This window comes from Lynx rufus, unplaced genomic scaffold (genome assembly GCF_022079265.1).
Source record: "Lynx rufus isolate CCGP_SWC_20201006 ecotype Redwood Valley unplaced genomic scaffold, mLynRuf1.p SCAF_8, whole genome shotgun sequence".
Classification (NCBI taxonomy): domain Eukaryota; kingdom Metazoa; phylum Chordata; class Mammalia; order Carnivora; family Felidae; genus Lynx; species Lynx rufus.
Genome location: NW_025814896.1, coordinates 42,866,523 through 42,884,227, shown reverse-complemented (window position 1 = coordinate 42,884,227; position 17,705 = coordinate 42,866,523). Strand labels below are relative to the sequence as shown.

At 47.8% G+C, this 17,705-nt stretch overlaps 1 protein-coding gene across 1 annotated transcript in view; it reads left to right on the top strand.

Annotated features, from left to right (window-relative positions):
• BFSP1 (beaded filament structural protein 1) overlaps positions 1 to 17,296 on the top strand; it is a 41,071-nt gene extending 23,775 nt beyond the window's left edge. The window contains exons 5-8 of the mRNA XM_047069437.1: positions 1,835 to 1,942; positions 11,464 to 11,684; positions 14,093 to 14,178; positions 16,165 to 17,296. Of these exons, the coding sequence (XP_046925393.1) occupies positions 1,835 to 1,942; positions 11,464 to 11,684; positions 14,093 to 14,178; positions 16,165 to 17,159 (1,410 nt within the window). The 3' untranslated portion in view covers positions 17,160 to 17,296. The remainder of the gene's footprint in view (positions 1 to 1,834; positions 1,943 to 11,463; positions 11,685 to 14,092; positions 14,179 to 16,164) is intronic.
• Positions 17,297 to 17,705: the final 409 nt, after the last annotated feature.

Below are 17,705 nucleotides of genomic sequence, written 5' to 3'. Positions count from 1 at the left end.
CCTATGGTCAAATAAAGCCGGGTGTATTATTCACTGCAGCAAAGGAGTGTGTCCCCTGGGGACTTGCAGGGTGTCTCAGAGGAGGAGGGATGTGTGAGAGGATGGAGGCCTGTGGTGGGTAATTCGAGGGGAGGGATCAGCTAAGCAGGGCTCTGCTCTGGGTTGGATGCCCTCAGGAGAGGGCTGGTCCTATGACTGAGTATCCTGATAATTTGTACCTAGGAGGGTATACTTGGTAATCAAGCAGCATCGCTTGTTACTGGGGCGGGGGGTGGGGGTGGGAAACGTTTGGTCATTTTTGTGGGTGCCTAGACACAGGACAGTCTTGTTTCTTTCTCATTCTGCCATGGTCCCAGTGTGACATCTTCAGATGTGGGGAGGGGGCATCCTCTATAAGTTTGTAAGTAGGGAGCACCACGGCCTGGCAGTTAGTGCCAGCTGCCAGCAGCCAGGCTGTCTTTCTTCCTCTTCAATGAATATCCAAGGGTCTATTGTGCGTGAGACACTCCTGCTGTGGGTTGGAGGGAGCAGGGGTGTATGATGAGTGGGAGCTGGGCAGTGAGGAGAGACAGGGCCAGACAAGCAGGCAGGCCCCTGGCAGGGAGGTGGTGCAATGTATTTGCACCTTGTCTGCCTCTATCCCCAGGCCGCAGGCCTAGAATTTGCAAAGTGTGGTATAGATGCATATCTTCCACACACTGGTGCTCAGAGTCTGAGTCCCCCTCTGCTCCCACTACCCCTTCGTCTGCGTCTTTGAGGCAGGGAGGTGGGGACTGAAACACAGAGAAACAAAGAGGACAGAGATAGAGAAGCCGACTGAGAGACACAGGTATAGAGACACAGAGATAGACTGAGAGAAAGCATGCCTCCGTGCACCGAGAAACACAGGAGCACACCAGCTCTGGAGTAAGCACACAGCTGAGGAGGGCCGTCTGCAGTTAGGTCTCTGGTTTCCCCTTCTCCCTGGGCTCAGGGACAGACAACAGAGCCCTACGAGAGTCTGCATCCCCAGCTTCCCTTTTGCGGAGGAGGAAGCGCCTTGTCCGGAATCTTTTAGCCAGTGTATGGCACATGCAGTCTGAAATGTGGGTCTCGTAGCATTTATGGTTCAGACGCTGAAGACAAAGTGGAAAGGCATTAACTAAGGGCGGCCACTGGGGCCCTGTCTTAGTCAGCTCAGGCTGCTGTAACAAGCAGCACAGGTGGGGCAGCTCACACAACAGACATTTGTTTCTCATGCTTCTGGAGGCTGAAAGTCCAAGATCAGGCTGCTGGCAGATTCAGTTCTTTTTTTCTTTTTTTAACTTTATTTGTATTTTGGGAGAGAGACAGAGAGAGCAGGGGAGGGGCAGGGAGAGAGAAACAGATCCCAAGCAGGCTCCACCCAGTTAGCTCAGAGCCTGCCTCGGGGCTCGAACTCACGAACCATGAGATCACGACCTGAGCTAAAATCAAGAATCAGACATTTAACCAACTGAGCCACCCAGGTGCTCCCAGATTCAGTTCTTGATGAGGGCCTGCTTCCTGGTTTGTAGACAGCTGCCTTCTTGCTGTGTCCTCACATGGTCTTTCCTTGGTGCATCTTGGAAAGAGAGAGCACTCTGGTGTCTCTTCCTTTTCCTATAAGGACACTAATCCCACCATGAGGGCCCCATCCTCATGACCTCATCTAGATCTAATCACCTCCTCAAGGCTCTAATTCCTAACACCATTGCATTGGGGGTCAGGGACTGAGCAGATGAATTTGGGTGGGGTGGGAGGGATACCCTTTTCCCTCTGGATTTCCTCACACATCAAGTGCATGGGAGTGCTGAGTCTGGCTTTCTTTGTGCAGGAGAAGCTCCTGACGGAACGAGAGGCCGCTGTCCTGCAGAGCCAGCTGGAGGAGGGCCGGGAGGTAGTGTCCCTCCTGCAGGCACAGAGAGCCGAGCTGCAGGCCCAGGTAGGGTGTCACACTCACATGTCCACTGCTCGCCATTGGGCATTCACACCACACACGTCAATAGGGTTCTACAACACATTTTATTCAGGTGTCATGTGCATGCAGAAAAGTGTACAAGTATCCATCTGAGGGAATTCTCACGAGTGTCACATGCCTGTGTATCCAGTGCTCAGAGCCAGAAACAGGCCATCCTGAGTAGCGTGACCAGCTATCCTGCTTTAAGTGAGGATTTCCCAGGATGCAGGACTTTCAATGCCCAGACTGGCCAAGTCCTGGGCAAACGGGAACCATGGTTCATGCTATTCTCAGGCCCCTCAGGGGTTCCCCTTGCGCCCACTTTGAGTCACCACCACTCCCCACCAAGGGTAAGGCTGTCCTGACTCCTGCACAATTGATCTGTTTTGCCTGCTTTAACCTTATCCTTAAAAATAAGAAGAGATGGACACATATTGGGATTTCTATCCTCCCAATATATGCTTCCTGTTTCTCTTTTCATGACCTAAAATCTCCCCTTTGGAATTTGATTACAGGCGTGGGAAAGGGTGGTCATGTCAGTGTTTGCCTCCCCTCAGGATTCATTTGTATAAAGCTCCCATTTCTACCCCTCCCCCCCTTTTTTTTGGCAAAGCTTAATCTGAAAACTAAAGTCACCGGAAGAATGCTCTCCTGTTTCTGTGGCCTTCCTTCTTGGTTAGTGAGCTTCGTGGTTCACACCCCTGATTCCTTCCAGTTTGCTTTCTCTCATTACTATCCCGTTGTAATGGGAGACATTGGGTTAGAATACTAAACCTTCATATACTGTGCAACTACATTCCAAAATCAAAAAATAAATGGACATTTGGTTTGACAAGTACACATGAAGGGACAAGAGAAGAAAAAGTTTTGGACTATTTAGGAAACCTGGAACATTTATATGTTATATGTTACTCTGTCTCTATCCAATGTCTGCAAAATCAAAAAAAGTTAACGCCACACAGATCTGGTGCTTTTGTAGGTATTCAGTGCCCTCCAGATCTGCCCGGAGTTTTATGAGGGGACCATTGAGTTCCAGAATCTTCATTTCTGCCCCACCACACACTGTCACTATGCAGCAACTCTCAGGGGCCACTGAAAGCAAACCAGGGTCTGGTGATTATCTCCCGAGGTAAAAATCACAGCTCGAGAAATCAAGTACTGCCCTTAAAACTCATCCTTTCATGACAAACCATGGGTTGGGGACCAGATGCACCATTTTGGTGACTTGGTAATTTGTGGCTTCCTCTGAGGCCCTGGAAGAATGGAGTGAGAGTGAGTGAATGTGTGTGTGTGTGTGTGTGTGTGCACATACGTGTATGTATATGTGTTTATGTGTGTAGATATACATGTGTTTATGTGTATATGTGTGTGCATGTTGTGTACTATATATATGTCTATATTCATATACGTGTATATATGTACGACTTTGTATGAACGTACGTGTGCACGTGTTTATGTATATACGCGTGTATGTAGGCGTGCACGTGTGTGAATGAGAGATTGGAGAAGTGGATGCAAGCCCACTGGTCCTAGAGACTGGTGTTTTCCAAACCACTGTTTACAATGTATTATTGGGTTGTAAAATGACTTCAGCAGAATTGAGTGGCATTAATAAAGAAGAAATTGACAACACTAGACTAAGATAGAATAAGAAATAACAGAGTACATGGCATGTAACAGTGGGATTTGCTTTGTGAAACCTGTGTTTTAAATATATATGTTTGCATATTTAAATATATATATTTGCTCAAATGCACACACATGCACACACACGTTTGTATGATGTGTATGGTTTGTGGTGTTAAATGTGGCTCTTCAAGTGGGCGTGGTGACAAAGTTGAAAACCCTGCCCTAGATACTGAGAAAATGAAAGAGCCCAGCTGATGTGGTAAATTCCTGTTCCGGGGCAAAAAGGTTTCTGTCTCTATGTACATATATGTATTTATTGAATGTAAAAGTAAGACATTTCATGAAGGATCAACCTAGTTTCTGAGGACGTGAAATAAATCTGCTTGGCCACGTGTCCCCTCCCATAGTTGCTGCAGGAAGGCTTATAGGTCTTGCTCTGACATTGTTGTCTCTCTAAATTGGGGATCTTCACTTTTTCTGTGCCCTGCCCCACCCCCCAGCAGTCTGGCAAAGTCCGTGGTCCACTTCTCAGAAAAATGTTAAAGGCATATAATAAAAATAAAGAACATACAATTAAAAGAAAACCAATTATATTGAACCAGTTATCAAAATATTACCAAATCATTTTCTATATAATAATACATGTGCTTATATTAAATACAACTAGCAGTGGGTCTAATGCAACACAAGTTGTGTTTTCTCTCGCTGCTGTAAGGAATTACTAAACATGCAAGGGCTTGAAACAGTAGTCCCTTGTCTCGCACTTCCATAAGTTAGAAGGCTGGGTGGGCTTGGTTGGTTTTTCTGCTCTGGGTCTCACAAGGCTGATACAAAGTTGTCGGCCGGCCTCCTTATCTGAAGGCTCTTGGTGGAGAATCTTCCAGTCTCAATCAAGTTGTTGGCAGAACTCAATTCTGTGTGCAGGTGGGATTGAGGACCCTATTTCTTGCTGGCTGTTGGCCAGGAATTATTCTAGAAGCCGCACACATGCCTTGGCTTATGGCCATCCTCAAATCCAGCAACAGTGCATGGAATCTTTCTCAGGCATCTAATCTCTCTGACTTGTGCTTTTAAGGGCTCATGTGATCAGGAATAGTCTATAATAATCTCCCTATTTTTTTTAAGTCCACTGATTGAGAGCCTTAATCACATCTGCAAAGTCCCTTTGCCATGTAACCTAACATATTCATGGGCGGAAAGCTAAGGGGCAAAGGTCATGGGGACCAAAGTCTGCCTAATTAGCACTAATTAAAACACAGATGTGGCTGGGCCCACCCAAGAGTTTCTGCTCGTTCTGGGATGTGGCCCAAGAATTTGCATTTCTAGACTTCCAGCTGATGATGCTTCTGGTCTAGGAATCACACTTTGAGAACACTGGTGTAGGGGTGGGCCCTAGGTTGGGTCAGAATGTTCTACATCTGGCCTACCTTAGTCCCTGGCTTGGGGCTTTCACATCCTATTCAGGAGTCGTTCATGGCTGGCTTTTTGTTGATTTTGAAAGGTTTTAGTGACTGCCCAATAGAGTAGCTAAGCTGAGTGCTCTAAGGGAGATTTGGTGGCTTAGCCCCTCAGTAGTGCCAATGCTGACTAGGGACAGGGGAGGGGGGTGGGGCAAGGAGAACTCCTTGTAGTCTGAGGGCTCCAACCTGGCACAACCAAGGCATATGGTTCTGCCTGTGGTTGGAGCTACTGATGCTTCCAGAGCCCTCCATAGCATGGTCCTCAGCGTGAGGTCCCTAAACCAGCAACATCAGCATCACCTGGGAACTTGTCAGAAATGCACATTCACAGGCCCGGCCCGGCCCAGACCTACTGAGTCAGGAACTTTGGGGTGGGGCCCAGCAATCTCTGTTTTAACAAGCCCTCCAGGTGGTTTTGCAGGCTCAAGTTTAAGAACCCGCGTCCAGGGGTACTTGGGTGGCTTAGTCAGTTAAGTGTCCAACTTCAGCTCAGGACATGATCTCACAGTTCGTGGCTTCAAGCCCACGAACTCTGTGCTGACAGCTCAGAGCCTAGAGCCTGCTTCGGATTCTGTCTGTCTCTTTCCCTCTTTCTCTACCCCTCCCCTCTCATGCTCTGTCTCCTCAAAAATAAATAAACATTAAAAAACAAACAAAACACTAGTCCAAAGGATGGAAGAAACAGCACCCTCAGAGCTGGCAGCCCCTTCTTTGAAGCCAAACATAGTCCATGCATGAGATCACTGGGATGGCGCTTCCTAGAGGTGGAAGAAAAGGGACAGGCACTTCTGGCTCCCTAAATTACATTTCACTGAGAGTTTCTGAGGCAGGGACATGGAAAGAGTCATGTATTACTTGGAAAGAGTGAACCTCCCGAGTATCATTTCTCATTAAAGTTGCCTAGCACCATCTAGTGGTAGATTTTGGGAAGACAGCATGTAATCCGTGAAGGACACTTGATTTCTTCCATTTCCTTCTTAAATTGTTTTTCTTTTTTTTTAATTGAAGTAAATTAGTATACAGTGTTATGTTAATTTCACGAGTACAATGTAGTGATTCAACAATTCTATGTGTCAGTGCTCATTAAGATAAGTGTACTTTTAATCCCCTTTATCTGTTTCACCCTTCCCCTCTGCCCCCTCCGCTCCCTCCGCTCTGGTGACCACCAGGTTGTTCTCTGTATTTAAGACTCTGTTTTCTTTGTCTGTTTTTTTCTTTGTTTGTCCACTTACTTTGTTCCTTAAATTCCACATGTGAGTGAAATCATATGCTATTTGTTTTTCTCTGATTTATTTCACTTAACATTATACCCTTTAGTGCATCCATGTTGTTGCAAATGGCATGACCTCTTTTTTTTTTTATGGCCTGAATGGTATTCCATTGTATATGTATATACCACATACATCTTCTCCATCCATTCATCTACTGAATGGGAGGAGATATTTGCAAATGACATATCCAATAATGGGTCAATATCCAAAATATATAAAGAACTTACACAACTCAACACCAAAAAAAACAACTAACCCAATTAAACATGGGCAGAGGACCTGAAGGGACACTTCTCCAAAGAAGACATACAGATGACCAACAGACCCATGAAGAGATGCTCCATATCACTCATCAGCAGGGAAATGCAAGTCAAAACCACAATGAGGTATCACCTTACATGTATCAGAATGGCTAAAATCAAAAACACAGGAAACAACAAGTGTTTGTGAGGATGTGGAGAAAAAGGAACCTGTTTCCTTTTTTAAAAAGACCTTGGACCCAAAGGAATCTGGGGGCCTAAGAGGACCAAAGCAGGAAGTCACCCGTCCAGATGGGGCTCACTGTGAGGCACTGCCAGGGTCCCATTGACCCATGCTGTGCAAAAGCAAGCCCCACAGCTGTGCTTGAACGCTGACTCCTTCGTTCATCCGTGACTGCCAAGTTCCATGTGAGGTTCAGCAAATACCGATCAGAGCATGATGTAGCTCCTGCCTGCAGCGGCTTACAGACGACCTAAACGGTCCAAGGAGAAACACAGCAGTCACTCTTGCTTAGGATGAAGGTCGGGTTGCAGCACGGCCCACACCTTCCACCTGCCTCGCTCTCCAGTCTCCATGCAGCTACTCCCCTCCAAGAAGCCCTGGGCTGGGAGTGAGATGCTCTCTCTTCTTCTCCTGACCCTCCTGTGGTTTCTGGCACCTGCCCCTTGGCTCATCACATCTCTTTCTGGAAGCACCTTCTCTTCTTCAGTACCCAGGACTGGCCTTCTCTGACATCTTCCAGCACCTGAGGGCCTCCCTGTACTTTGTGATGCCCTGGGCATGTCTCTGTGACTGAGCCACCTCCCCACACTGGGCTGTGGGCTCTAAGGAGGAGCGTCCGCATCTCATTCTCAGGCAGCCAAGCTGGTGCCAAGGTTGTACACATCAGAGATGTCTCTTTAGCCCCCTTTAAGGCAGTGAAAGTGGGGCTCTTATTATTTTTCTTGCACACCCCTCTTCTGATACCTCCCAGGGCAGGTATCCATCCTGCAAATTCCATCAGAGGACAGCCATCACCCACCCACCCACCCACCCCCAACAGCAAACCACCAGCTCGTGAGATACACAAAAAATCATGCTTGCCCTGTAAGGTTCAAAGGTTACAGGTGACATTTTTCTAGTTTCTGATTTCCCGGTTTGTGACAATGCTTTGCTATTCCGTTTACCATTTAAAAGTTGGCTAAGTGAAGGTGCTCAGGGACGGAGGGGTCTGTGCGTGGATCACCCTCAGTCTCCCCCCAGGTCTTCAGTGAGAACACGCTGGTGTTGCTTGCCTGTTGATGTGTGGGAATAGGGGGTTTTCCAAGGGCATGGAGTGAGTGCACGTGTGTGTGTGTGTGTGTGTGTGTGTGTGTGTGTGTGTGTGCACGCACGTGTACTGCTCACCTGCAGCTGGGAGGAGGCTGACACAGGGAGGCCCATGGTTTCAGGAAGTGTCTCAGACCCTGCACAGGTGGCTCTGAATCCTGTACTTATTGGTAAGTCATTTTGTGCCTGTGTGCCTCAGTTTCCTCATCTGTAAAGTGGGTGCAGTAGCAGCCCCTGCCCATATGGTTGCTGTGAGGCTCATGGCTTGTTCCCAGTGAGAAGTTGCCAGCACAGACCATTGTCCCCACCCCGGGCCAGGGAACCCATACCCAAAGGGGGCAGTCAATTCGCTTCACTCATAATCTTTGCTTATGTTTACTCTGTTCTGGAACACTTCAAACATATACAAAAGTGAGAGGACAGTCTCATGAGTGCCCGTACCCCCATCCTCCAACACATGGTCCCTCCTTCATCACCTGCACTCCACATACCCCCATGTGATTGTGAAGCAATCCCTGACACCAGACCATCTCATCTGGCAGTATTTCAACTGTACCTCTAAAAGATGAGGGCTGCTTTTATAGAATGTGAGGCTGTTAACCCACCTTAAATATTTTTTTTAATGTTTATTTTTGAGAGAGAGAGGGTGCACTTGCAGGGGAGGGGCAGAGAGAGAGGGAGACAGACACAGAATCTGAAGCAGGCTCCAGGCTCCGAGCTGTGCTGCTGGGGCCCCAGCGTGGCCAAGGTCCCCCAGGCTTGTTCTTGGGACTGCTCCGTAGAAAAGAACGTCTGACTTCAGGGTTCTTCCACTCCTGGATGGCTTCTTGTCTCTGAGATTCGAGCTTCAAAGGGGGTCTTTTAAATTCCTTATTTCCTGGAAGCATTTCCTAGAGTGTATGAACCCTGGCGTAGGTAAGAAAATGTGGCCGCACCAGGAATTAGTGGTATGCCTTGGTATTTGACATGACAGGTAACTGAATTTAAAATTTTTTTTTTTTTTTTTAACGAGGAACAGAAACTCGATCACAGTAGCTTAAGCAGGAAAGGGTGCGCTGTGATTTTCTTTTGAAATAATTTTAGACTTCTCAAATGCTACAAAAATAGCACACAGGTTTCTCACAGACTCTTCACCCAGCTTCCCCAAATGTTAGCACCTTCACTACCACAGAACCATGTCAGGAAATTAACGACAATACCATCCTGGTAATAGACTTGACAAACACTTCACAAATACCCCACCAACATTTTTTTCCGGTCCTGGATCCTACTTGCAATTTAGGTGTTGTGTCTCCTTAGTCTCCCCAATCTGGGATAGTCCCTGCCTTTCTCTGTCTTTGATGACCTTGATGGAATTATTTTGTGGAATGTCCCTCCTTTTGGGCTCCTCGATGTTTTTTCAGGATTAGGCTGAGGCTATGCATTTGTGGCTGGAATCCACAGGAGTGATGTGTCCTCAGTGCGTCTCATCAGGGGAGTGTCATGTGGGCATGTCTTCCTGCCGGTGATGTAACTTGGATCACTTGGTTAAAGTGGCGTCTGCCGGGTTTCTCTACTGAGAAGATACTCTTTTTTTCCCCCAGAGGAGCAAGATATAAAAGGTCGTTTATGAGATTTGAGAGCAGGGTGTGGGGCAGGAACCAGGAACTTGGATCTGAGGCAGCTGCTTACTCCCTCTCTTTCTTCTCTCTCATCTCTGTTCGCCTTTGCCCTTAGGCTTCATTTCTCTGCCCCTCGGGAGAATTGCCTTTGTCAGTTTCTCCATGCACGTTATGAAAGATGGCCACTCCAAAATGGCGGCCTCAAGGTTATATGAATCTGCCACCCACTCTCTGTTGTTTCTGAGATCCCTTTCCAAATTCCACAGGGAGGAAGCATGTGATAGGCCTGTCGGAATCAGGCCCAGCCCTGGTTCTGTAGGTCTGGTCAGGAGAGTGGAGTCACACTGCTGCTGGGACTCCTCTATGAGTGAGATGGTACAGGTATCAGACAAGGGGGATGACATAGGCTGACAGATGACTTCCCAAGTGTTGAGTATATGTACCCCTTCTTTTCCTCCTTCTCTCTCTGCTTCCCTCCTTCCCTCCTTCTCTCTTTCCTTTCCTTTCCTTTCCTTTCCTTTCCTTTCCTTTCCTTTCCTTTCCTTTCCTTTCCTTTCCTTTCTTCTCCTCTCCTCTCCTCTCCTCTCCTCTCCTCTCCTCTCCTCTCCAATCCTCTCCTCTCCTCTCCTCTCCTCTCCTCTCCTCTCCTTCCTTCCTTTTTTCTTTCCTTCCTTCCTGATGCAGTAGATACATTGCTGAAAACCTTTGTAAGCTGTTTTCAAATGTCATCACTTAGGGAACTTCACTATTCTAAAGCGACATCTGTATGTAAAGTGAGGAATCAAGGGCACCTGGGTGGCTCAGTGGGTTAAGTGTCTAACTCTTGATTTTTCTCACGGTTTGTGGGTTCAAGCCCTGCATTGGGCTTCGTGCTGATAGTGCGGAGCCTGCTTGGGATTCTATCTCCTTCTCTCTCTGCCTCCTCCCCCCCCCAAATAAATAAACTTTAAAAAAAAAAGTGAGGAATCAGGTGTCCTCCTAGGAATAATCATTCTCTAGATTTGTCCAATATGCACATTCAGCTGCATGTGAGATACCTGGTGGCAAACATACATGAAGTTGAATTCAGATACTTGTCCAGCCCCCCCACGACTCACTGTGTGGACCAGAGACAGGGCCAGTAACGTCACGTGGGCACTGGTTAGAATTGTAGAGCCTCTGGCCTCCCCCAGACCTGCTGAGTCGGGATCTGCAGCTTAACAGCGTCCTCCAGTGGTTCAAATGTGCAGTGAATTTTGGGATGTTCTAGGTACAAGTGGCTTTTTGGTTTGGTTTGTTTCATTTTGTTTTGAGGACTGATAAGGCACGGTGAATTCTTTTCTACTTGGGAAAATGCGATCGTAAAAGTCACGACTGCACACATACTAAGCTTGTAAATAAATACACATGTTGCTCTTTGCACATTGTTGGGAGCTCTTAAAGTGACTGTAAGGCCACCTTATATTCTGTCATATTTCTATTTTCCTACCTCAATTTGGACTTGTGCTGTGTCAGTATGCACCCGCCCCAACTTTATCATTTCAGTGAAAATAGCATCTTGTCTATTTAGTATGTGTGCTTTTTTCTATTTATCTTAAATTTTTTTTTAATCTTTATTTTTGAGAGAGATACATACAGAGTGCGAGTGGGGGAGGGGCAGAGACAGAGGGAGACACAGAATCTGAAGCAGGCTCCAGGATCAGAGCCGTCAGCACAGAGCCCGAGGTGGGACTTGAACTCACAAAACTGAGCTTAGGACCTGAGCTGAAGTTGGACGCTCAACCGACTGAGCCACCCAGGCGCCCCAGGGCAGTTCTATTTATCTTTTAGCCAGGTTTATGCTAACTCAGAATGTGAGTGATACAGTTTATTTGAATTGTACATTTTATTCCACAGACAGGGGTTTTCTTTTTATTTTCGGGGTTTGTCATCCGGAGACGTCTGTGTCTTGGGGAGAGGTGGGGTGGGTTTCCTTACGGCTGTGTCTTTGCCCACAGACGGCGGCCCTGGAACAGGCTATTAAAGATGCCCATGAGTGTTACGATGACGAGATTCAGCTCTATAATGAGCAGATTGAAAGCCTGCGGAAGGAGATTGAGGAGACTGAGAGGAGCCTGGAGAGGTCTTCCTATGACTGCCGGCAGCTGGTGGTCGCCCAGCAGACCCTGAAGAACGAGCTGGAGCGGTACCACCGGATCATTGAGAACGAAGGCAACAGGTATGGTCACAGACGGGCACGGCCCAGAGGCTGCGCGTCTCTCTCCGTCCCGGCTGCTGGCTTAGTTCACAGGTCCTCGTTGGGTGCTTCCTGTGTGCCAGGCACGGTTCCAGGTGGTAGGGGCGTGGCAGGGAAGGAATCGCAACCCCGTGGCCTGGTGGAGCTGGAATGCTAGTTGGGGAGGCAGCTGATGGATGGCTTTGTAACAGATGACAAGTACCAGGGAGTGAATTGTGATGGGGGAGAGGGGAGCGGCAATGGGGCGATGGCGGGAATGTTTGAAATTTTAAGTAGGGTGGTCGCAAAAGACCCCATGGAGAAGGTTGCTTTGGGCCCCACAGGCCTCTGGGGACATAGATGTCTTAGCAGGTGGGATGACCGGGAGTATTTAATGAGATGCTGCAGGTGAGGTGCCTAATGCAGTGCCTGGCACTCGACAAGCGCTCGGAGGTGTTGGTGTTATTACTGCTGCTACTGTCATTGCTTTTGTCACCTGGTCGCGTCAGTAATGTGGCTGTCAATGCACTGGCTCGTCTTGTTCATAGTGGAGCCGTGAGTTAAGCTCCATTAACTTCAGGATAGCTGAGAAATTACCTCTATCCCTATCCCCTACCCCTGTCCCTACCCCTGTCCCCTATCCCTATCCTGTTTCCCTGTCCCTATCCCCTATCCCTGTCCCTATCTCCTGTCCCTATCCCCTGTCCTTATGCCCTCTCCTTATCTCCTGTCCTAGTCACCTATCCCTATCCTTATCCATGACATTATCCCTATCCCTGTTTGTCTCCCTATCCCCTATCCCTATCTGCATCCCCATCCCTATCTCTCTCTCTCTCTTCCTCTTCCTCTTCCCCTGTCTCTATCTCTGCATCGTCTACACCGACACCTACAGTCTCCATCATGACTCTGTCATCTGGGTGTACTGACACCTACATGTACATCTGCATCCACAGCCACACCATCCACCTGTACATGTATGCCACATTACCTGTGTCGTCTGCTTCTGTGTCATATAATCTGTACCTGCACCGACAGCATTACGTTTACACTGACACCTGTAACATCTACCCCTACACCTATCCCTACATCTACATCATCTCCGCCTACCCCTACACTTATGTCTACACCATCTACGTGTATACCGTCCACACCTCCATCTACATCACCTCCATCCACATCTACACCTACGTCATCTAGGTCTATGTCATCTTCATGTGTGTGCACACTTACACCTGTACCTACAACAAGCGTGTCTGCACCTACGTCATGTCCGTGCACACCTATATCATGTACATGTGCATCTCTCCACGTGTGCATCTGCATTATTTATATCTACACCTACATCATCTATATCTGTGTCCATGTCCCTGGCCATATCCATGGATGTCATTCAGAGAGCAGATTGGAGACTCATAGAAGTTACCTCATAGAAGGACTGTCACTTTATTAAGTTGTGGTTCTTTGATTAAGTTTTGCTGATTTGGGGGTTTAGACTGCATTAAAAGAGAAGCACCCAGAATTGCCCCACCAGGAGCAGTTCTTTCCTTGTCTCATGAAATTTTAAGTAGGATGGTCGCAAAAGACCCCATGGAGAAGGTTGCTTTTGGCCCCACAGGCCTCTGGGGACGTAAATGTCCCCATGGGTGCTCTGTCTTGGCCGTGAGTGCTCCAATGTTTTAGCAGAGAAAGCAAGATTTTCTTTTTCTTTCTCTAGTTATGGTCAGTGGATTGTTGCGTAATCCTACATTATATTTGCGTCACAGTGAACGCTTTATGCACGCGTGAAAATATGTCTTGAACTGGCATTTAAGTGACTGTGTGGAGATTTTTGTTTTGGAGGCAAGACTTCATAAAAAGGTCATTGGGTTGCCTTTTTGCTGGTTTGCTTAGAACTTTGAATTTTGTTGTAATTTCAAGTTGGTAGAAATGTTGTAAGCATAGAACAAGGAACTCCTGAACACTCTTTTCTCAGACTCACCACTTGTCTACGTTTTGTCTCAATTGCGTAGTCAGTTTTTTCTCTACTTATATATAATGCATATTATGTTTTAAAAAAGAATTGGGGATACCATATCCTGGTTGCTGTAAATACTTCCACCTGAGCTCACTACTTTTTTATTAAAAAAAGCAAAAACAAAAACTCTGTTCAACAGAGAAGTGCCATTTTTTAGATTACAAGCAACCCCCTTTTATAATTCTCCTGTGTGTTTCACAGGGTATGACTCGAGCTCAAAGAAACCCTTCACATCCTCATCTAGTGTATAAGTGTGTATATGTTTCATGAATAGTGTGATTTAGAGAAAGCTTTCCTCATTTTTGGTCACATTAAAGAGTCACTCTTAATCCCCCACCATCTGTTTGGTTTGATGAATTCAAGATGGCGATCATCCTCTTTCTGGTTCTTTCTCCAGGCTGAGCTCTGCCTTCATTGAAACTCCTGTCACCCTGTTCACCCCAAGCCATGGAACCTTTCTCAGCTCTCGGCTTGGTGGGAAAGGTAATGCTTCCTAACCCTGGCTTCTGCTGTTTTCTATCATGGAAAAGTGGGGGGAACAATCAAACGGCTTTCTTCTTGAACTTAACATTTATGCTTCCTTCTGATCCATTTGGAAATTAAATGCTTTTATATGAGGTCTTCTCTCTCTGATTCACTCCCACAGGTGCTGAGTGACTGAGCCAGAATGTTTACAAGGAGAAAAATCAGACTGGGGGATAGGCCACCTTGGGAATGTCATCCTTGAACTTGAAGCATTAAATTGGGGGGAAATATAATTCAATATTCACCTTAGCAAAGGAAATGAGCAATGCCGTGCAAAAGTGCTTAATGCGGTGTCTGGGGCAGAGTCAACGCTCAATTATCGCTCACTTCTCTTCCATGCAAAACCGAGCACAACCAGCTTGGTTGGCAACCATGGCTTCCATCTTTCACGTTTGGTCCTTTGGGGATGGTTTCATGCAGCTGAGAGATGTTACCTCACAGCTAAATCTCCCTAGTGTTGAACAAACACAGTGTTGTAGGAGAAAAGAAGAGGGTGTTGCCTATAATGCTTTCAAATCCACGTCCCTCAGAGAGCTCAGAGGGATTTGTGGAAATGGGGTTTCCGAGTCTGAACGTGTTGGAAGGGGGCAGCAGTCCCAGGGACTGGGACTGGCTCTGGGAGCATGCGGCCACACACAGGGCCCTGTGCACACAAGGGTCCCCACACTTGGTGTAGTGCTCTGCTGTCACTGTCTTGAAATTCTTTTTGTTTTTTCTGTATTAAAAAATTTTTTTTTTTATTTTGAGTGTGGGGGGAGAGATAGAGAGAGAGAGGATGCACACACGTGGGAGAATGGCAATGAGAGAGGGAGAGAGAGAACCCCAGGCAGGCTCCACACTGTTAGTGCAGAGCCCAACGTGGGGCTTGAACTCGCAAACCACAAGATCATGACCTGAGCTAAAATCAAGAGTCGGGGGCTCAATTGACTGAGCCACCCAGGCACCCCACTGTCTTGAAATACTTCATGATTTTGAACAGGGCCTTTCCCTCTTGTACCGGGCCCTGAAATTCTGCAGCAGTTCCTGTAAGCCCCCCCTTCCCCCAGCAGGCTACCTTAGACAAGTCCCTTTGCACATCCCTTCCTCCCTTATGGCTTCATGGCTCATTTCTGCCATTCCCTGGTCACTCAGCTGTCTGAGTCAACCCGTGCTGGGTGCCTTCGTTTTGTCTGTCAGTCCTCTGGTTCATGGCGGGAGGGCATGGATAAGACCTCTGAGATGAAATCTGCTTGCGAGTGGAGTTGAAAAGCCTCATAGACGAGGCAAGGCGAGATTGTGTGTGTTTTCTTAACCGTTCAGTTTTTCCTTTTAGAAGACAGCCTTGGGATCAGGGGATTCCCATCACTTCTGAATTTAGTACCTTGCTTCCTCTTTGGCCCAGGAGGAAAGGGATGCTACTGAAGGGGCATTTGTATCTTTTTAGCTTGGGATGCGTGTGGAGCACGGGAGATTGAGTCCCCTGCCTGAGGCCATTCAGAACACACTGGAGGCCCAGTCCGCTCTGCGAGGATAACTCTGTAGAATGAGTTCCATCGACTAGCCGGTAGAGCCAAGTATTCACCATGAGCTCAGCAGGGGCTGGGGTGGGGACTCCGAGTGTTACTGCAGTAGAATGTCTCAGTAAGTCGCAGCCAGTGGGGTGGGAACTGTGAGAACTGTCAGAACAGGCAGTACCTTCCCTCCTTTCTGCAAGCCCAGAGGGGTCAAGCGACTTGCCCAGATTCACACAGCTGGTGGCAGAGCTGGGACCTTAATGTGGGCCATGAATGCTGCTGGTCAGATCCAGGCATCTTTCTCTGTTCTTTTTGCCCCATGTATGGTAAACTCTACTCCTGCGCTAGGCCTTGGTCTCCAAAATAGCATATTTTCCCACAAACACATTTTCTTCCTCTTCCATTGACAAACTTGACTTATGCCCCTGCCCCCTCCCCCCCTTTTTTTTAGATCTCACTAGGGCTGTGCAGGATATAACAGCAGCAAAACCAAGACAGAAAGGTCTCCCCAAGAACATTCCAAGGAAAAAGGAGATTATAGCTAAAGACAAAGCTGATGAGAGTCTGGAAGACATACCACTGAAAGGTCCAGAAGACACAAAGCTGGTGCAGGTGGTACCCAAAGAAGAAGGTGAGTCTAAGCTTGAATTAGGAGCCGAAGAAGCAAGTCTCCCAACCCCAGAAGGGGCTCCAGAAGACGTGCCAGATGGAGGGCAGATAAGCAAAGCCTTTGGGAAACTGTTCAAGAAGGTCAAAGACAAAGTGAAAAGCCCCAAAGAACCCGAACCTCCGGCTGACCTCTACACCAAAGGGCGGTACGTGCTGGTTTCTGGGGATGCCAGTTATGTGGACCCTGGGTTCTGTTCCTTCTCCATCCCAGCCAAAGGCGGAGTGGTTATTTCCATTGAGGATGACTCTGTACATCGCGACAGCACCGTGGAGCCCTCTCCTGAGCCGCCCGGGCCCCCTGTGGAGAATGGACAGGGGGACCTTCAGGAGAAGGAAGGCGGAAAGGCACCTAACCAGCATACTGCCGACAAGAAGAATGAGATTAGTGCCGAAGAACCGAAAGGGCCTGGGGAGAAACATGATGACCAGAAGGAAGAGAAGGAAAAGGAGGAGGAGGAGGAGGAGGAGGAGGAGTCGGAGGAGTCCAAGGGGCCCTGTCCCGTGATCACACCTGGTCCAGAGGGACCATCTACACCCCAGTCGCAAAGGCCTGGGGTCGGTCAGGGTGGATCTGGGGGGCATACGGCTAGGAGCAGTGATGCACAGGAGAGAAGTCCGCCCAGGACTTTGGCATATGAGAAGGTGGAAGTGATGGAATCCATTGAGAAGTTTTCCACGGAGAGCATCCAGACGTATGAAGAAACGGCTGTCATCGTGGAGACCATGATTGGGAAGACAAAGGCAAACAAGAAGAAATCGGGAGAGAAGAGCTCTTAAAATGCCCGGGGTCAGTGGGAAACAACGTCTTTGGGGCCACTGTAGGGGAAGTGCCTTGATAATTTAGAACAGATGACAAAAGAGTGAAGGTTCCTTGTTTGGATTAGACCATAGTTGGCCCTTCTGACGTTGCCAATGAAGCCTTAATTAAAAAGTTTTCTTTGCTTGCACACCCTTTGTCTAATTAACAGGGGCCTTGGGCGTGTAGGTGGGTCAGCCATGCTCAGGACAGGGATGCTCTGTTCAGGGGCCATCAAACCCTGCTCCTTTAAGGAAAGAGACATGCCCTTCATCACCGGTCATGGAGAGACTCATTAGAGAGTCAGGGAGTGTCTGGGCCTCACACAGAAACATGCTAGTGGATGCATTGGTGCCTTTTTATTGCATCTCAAGCACAAACACCTGTTCACATGGAGGACTGTTTTGTTAGAGGTGCATGATGAAAGGTGTCTGTCTTAGTTTGGGTTCGCTGAGAAGTTGATCCTGAAGCAGGGATTTGAGTGTAGTTTCTTTGGGGGTGTGATCCCAGGAAGCGCCAGAAGTGGG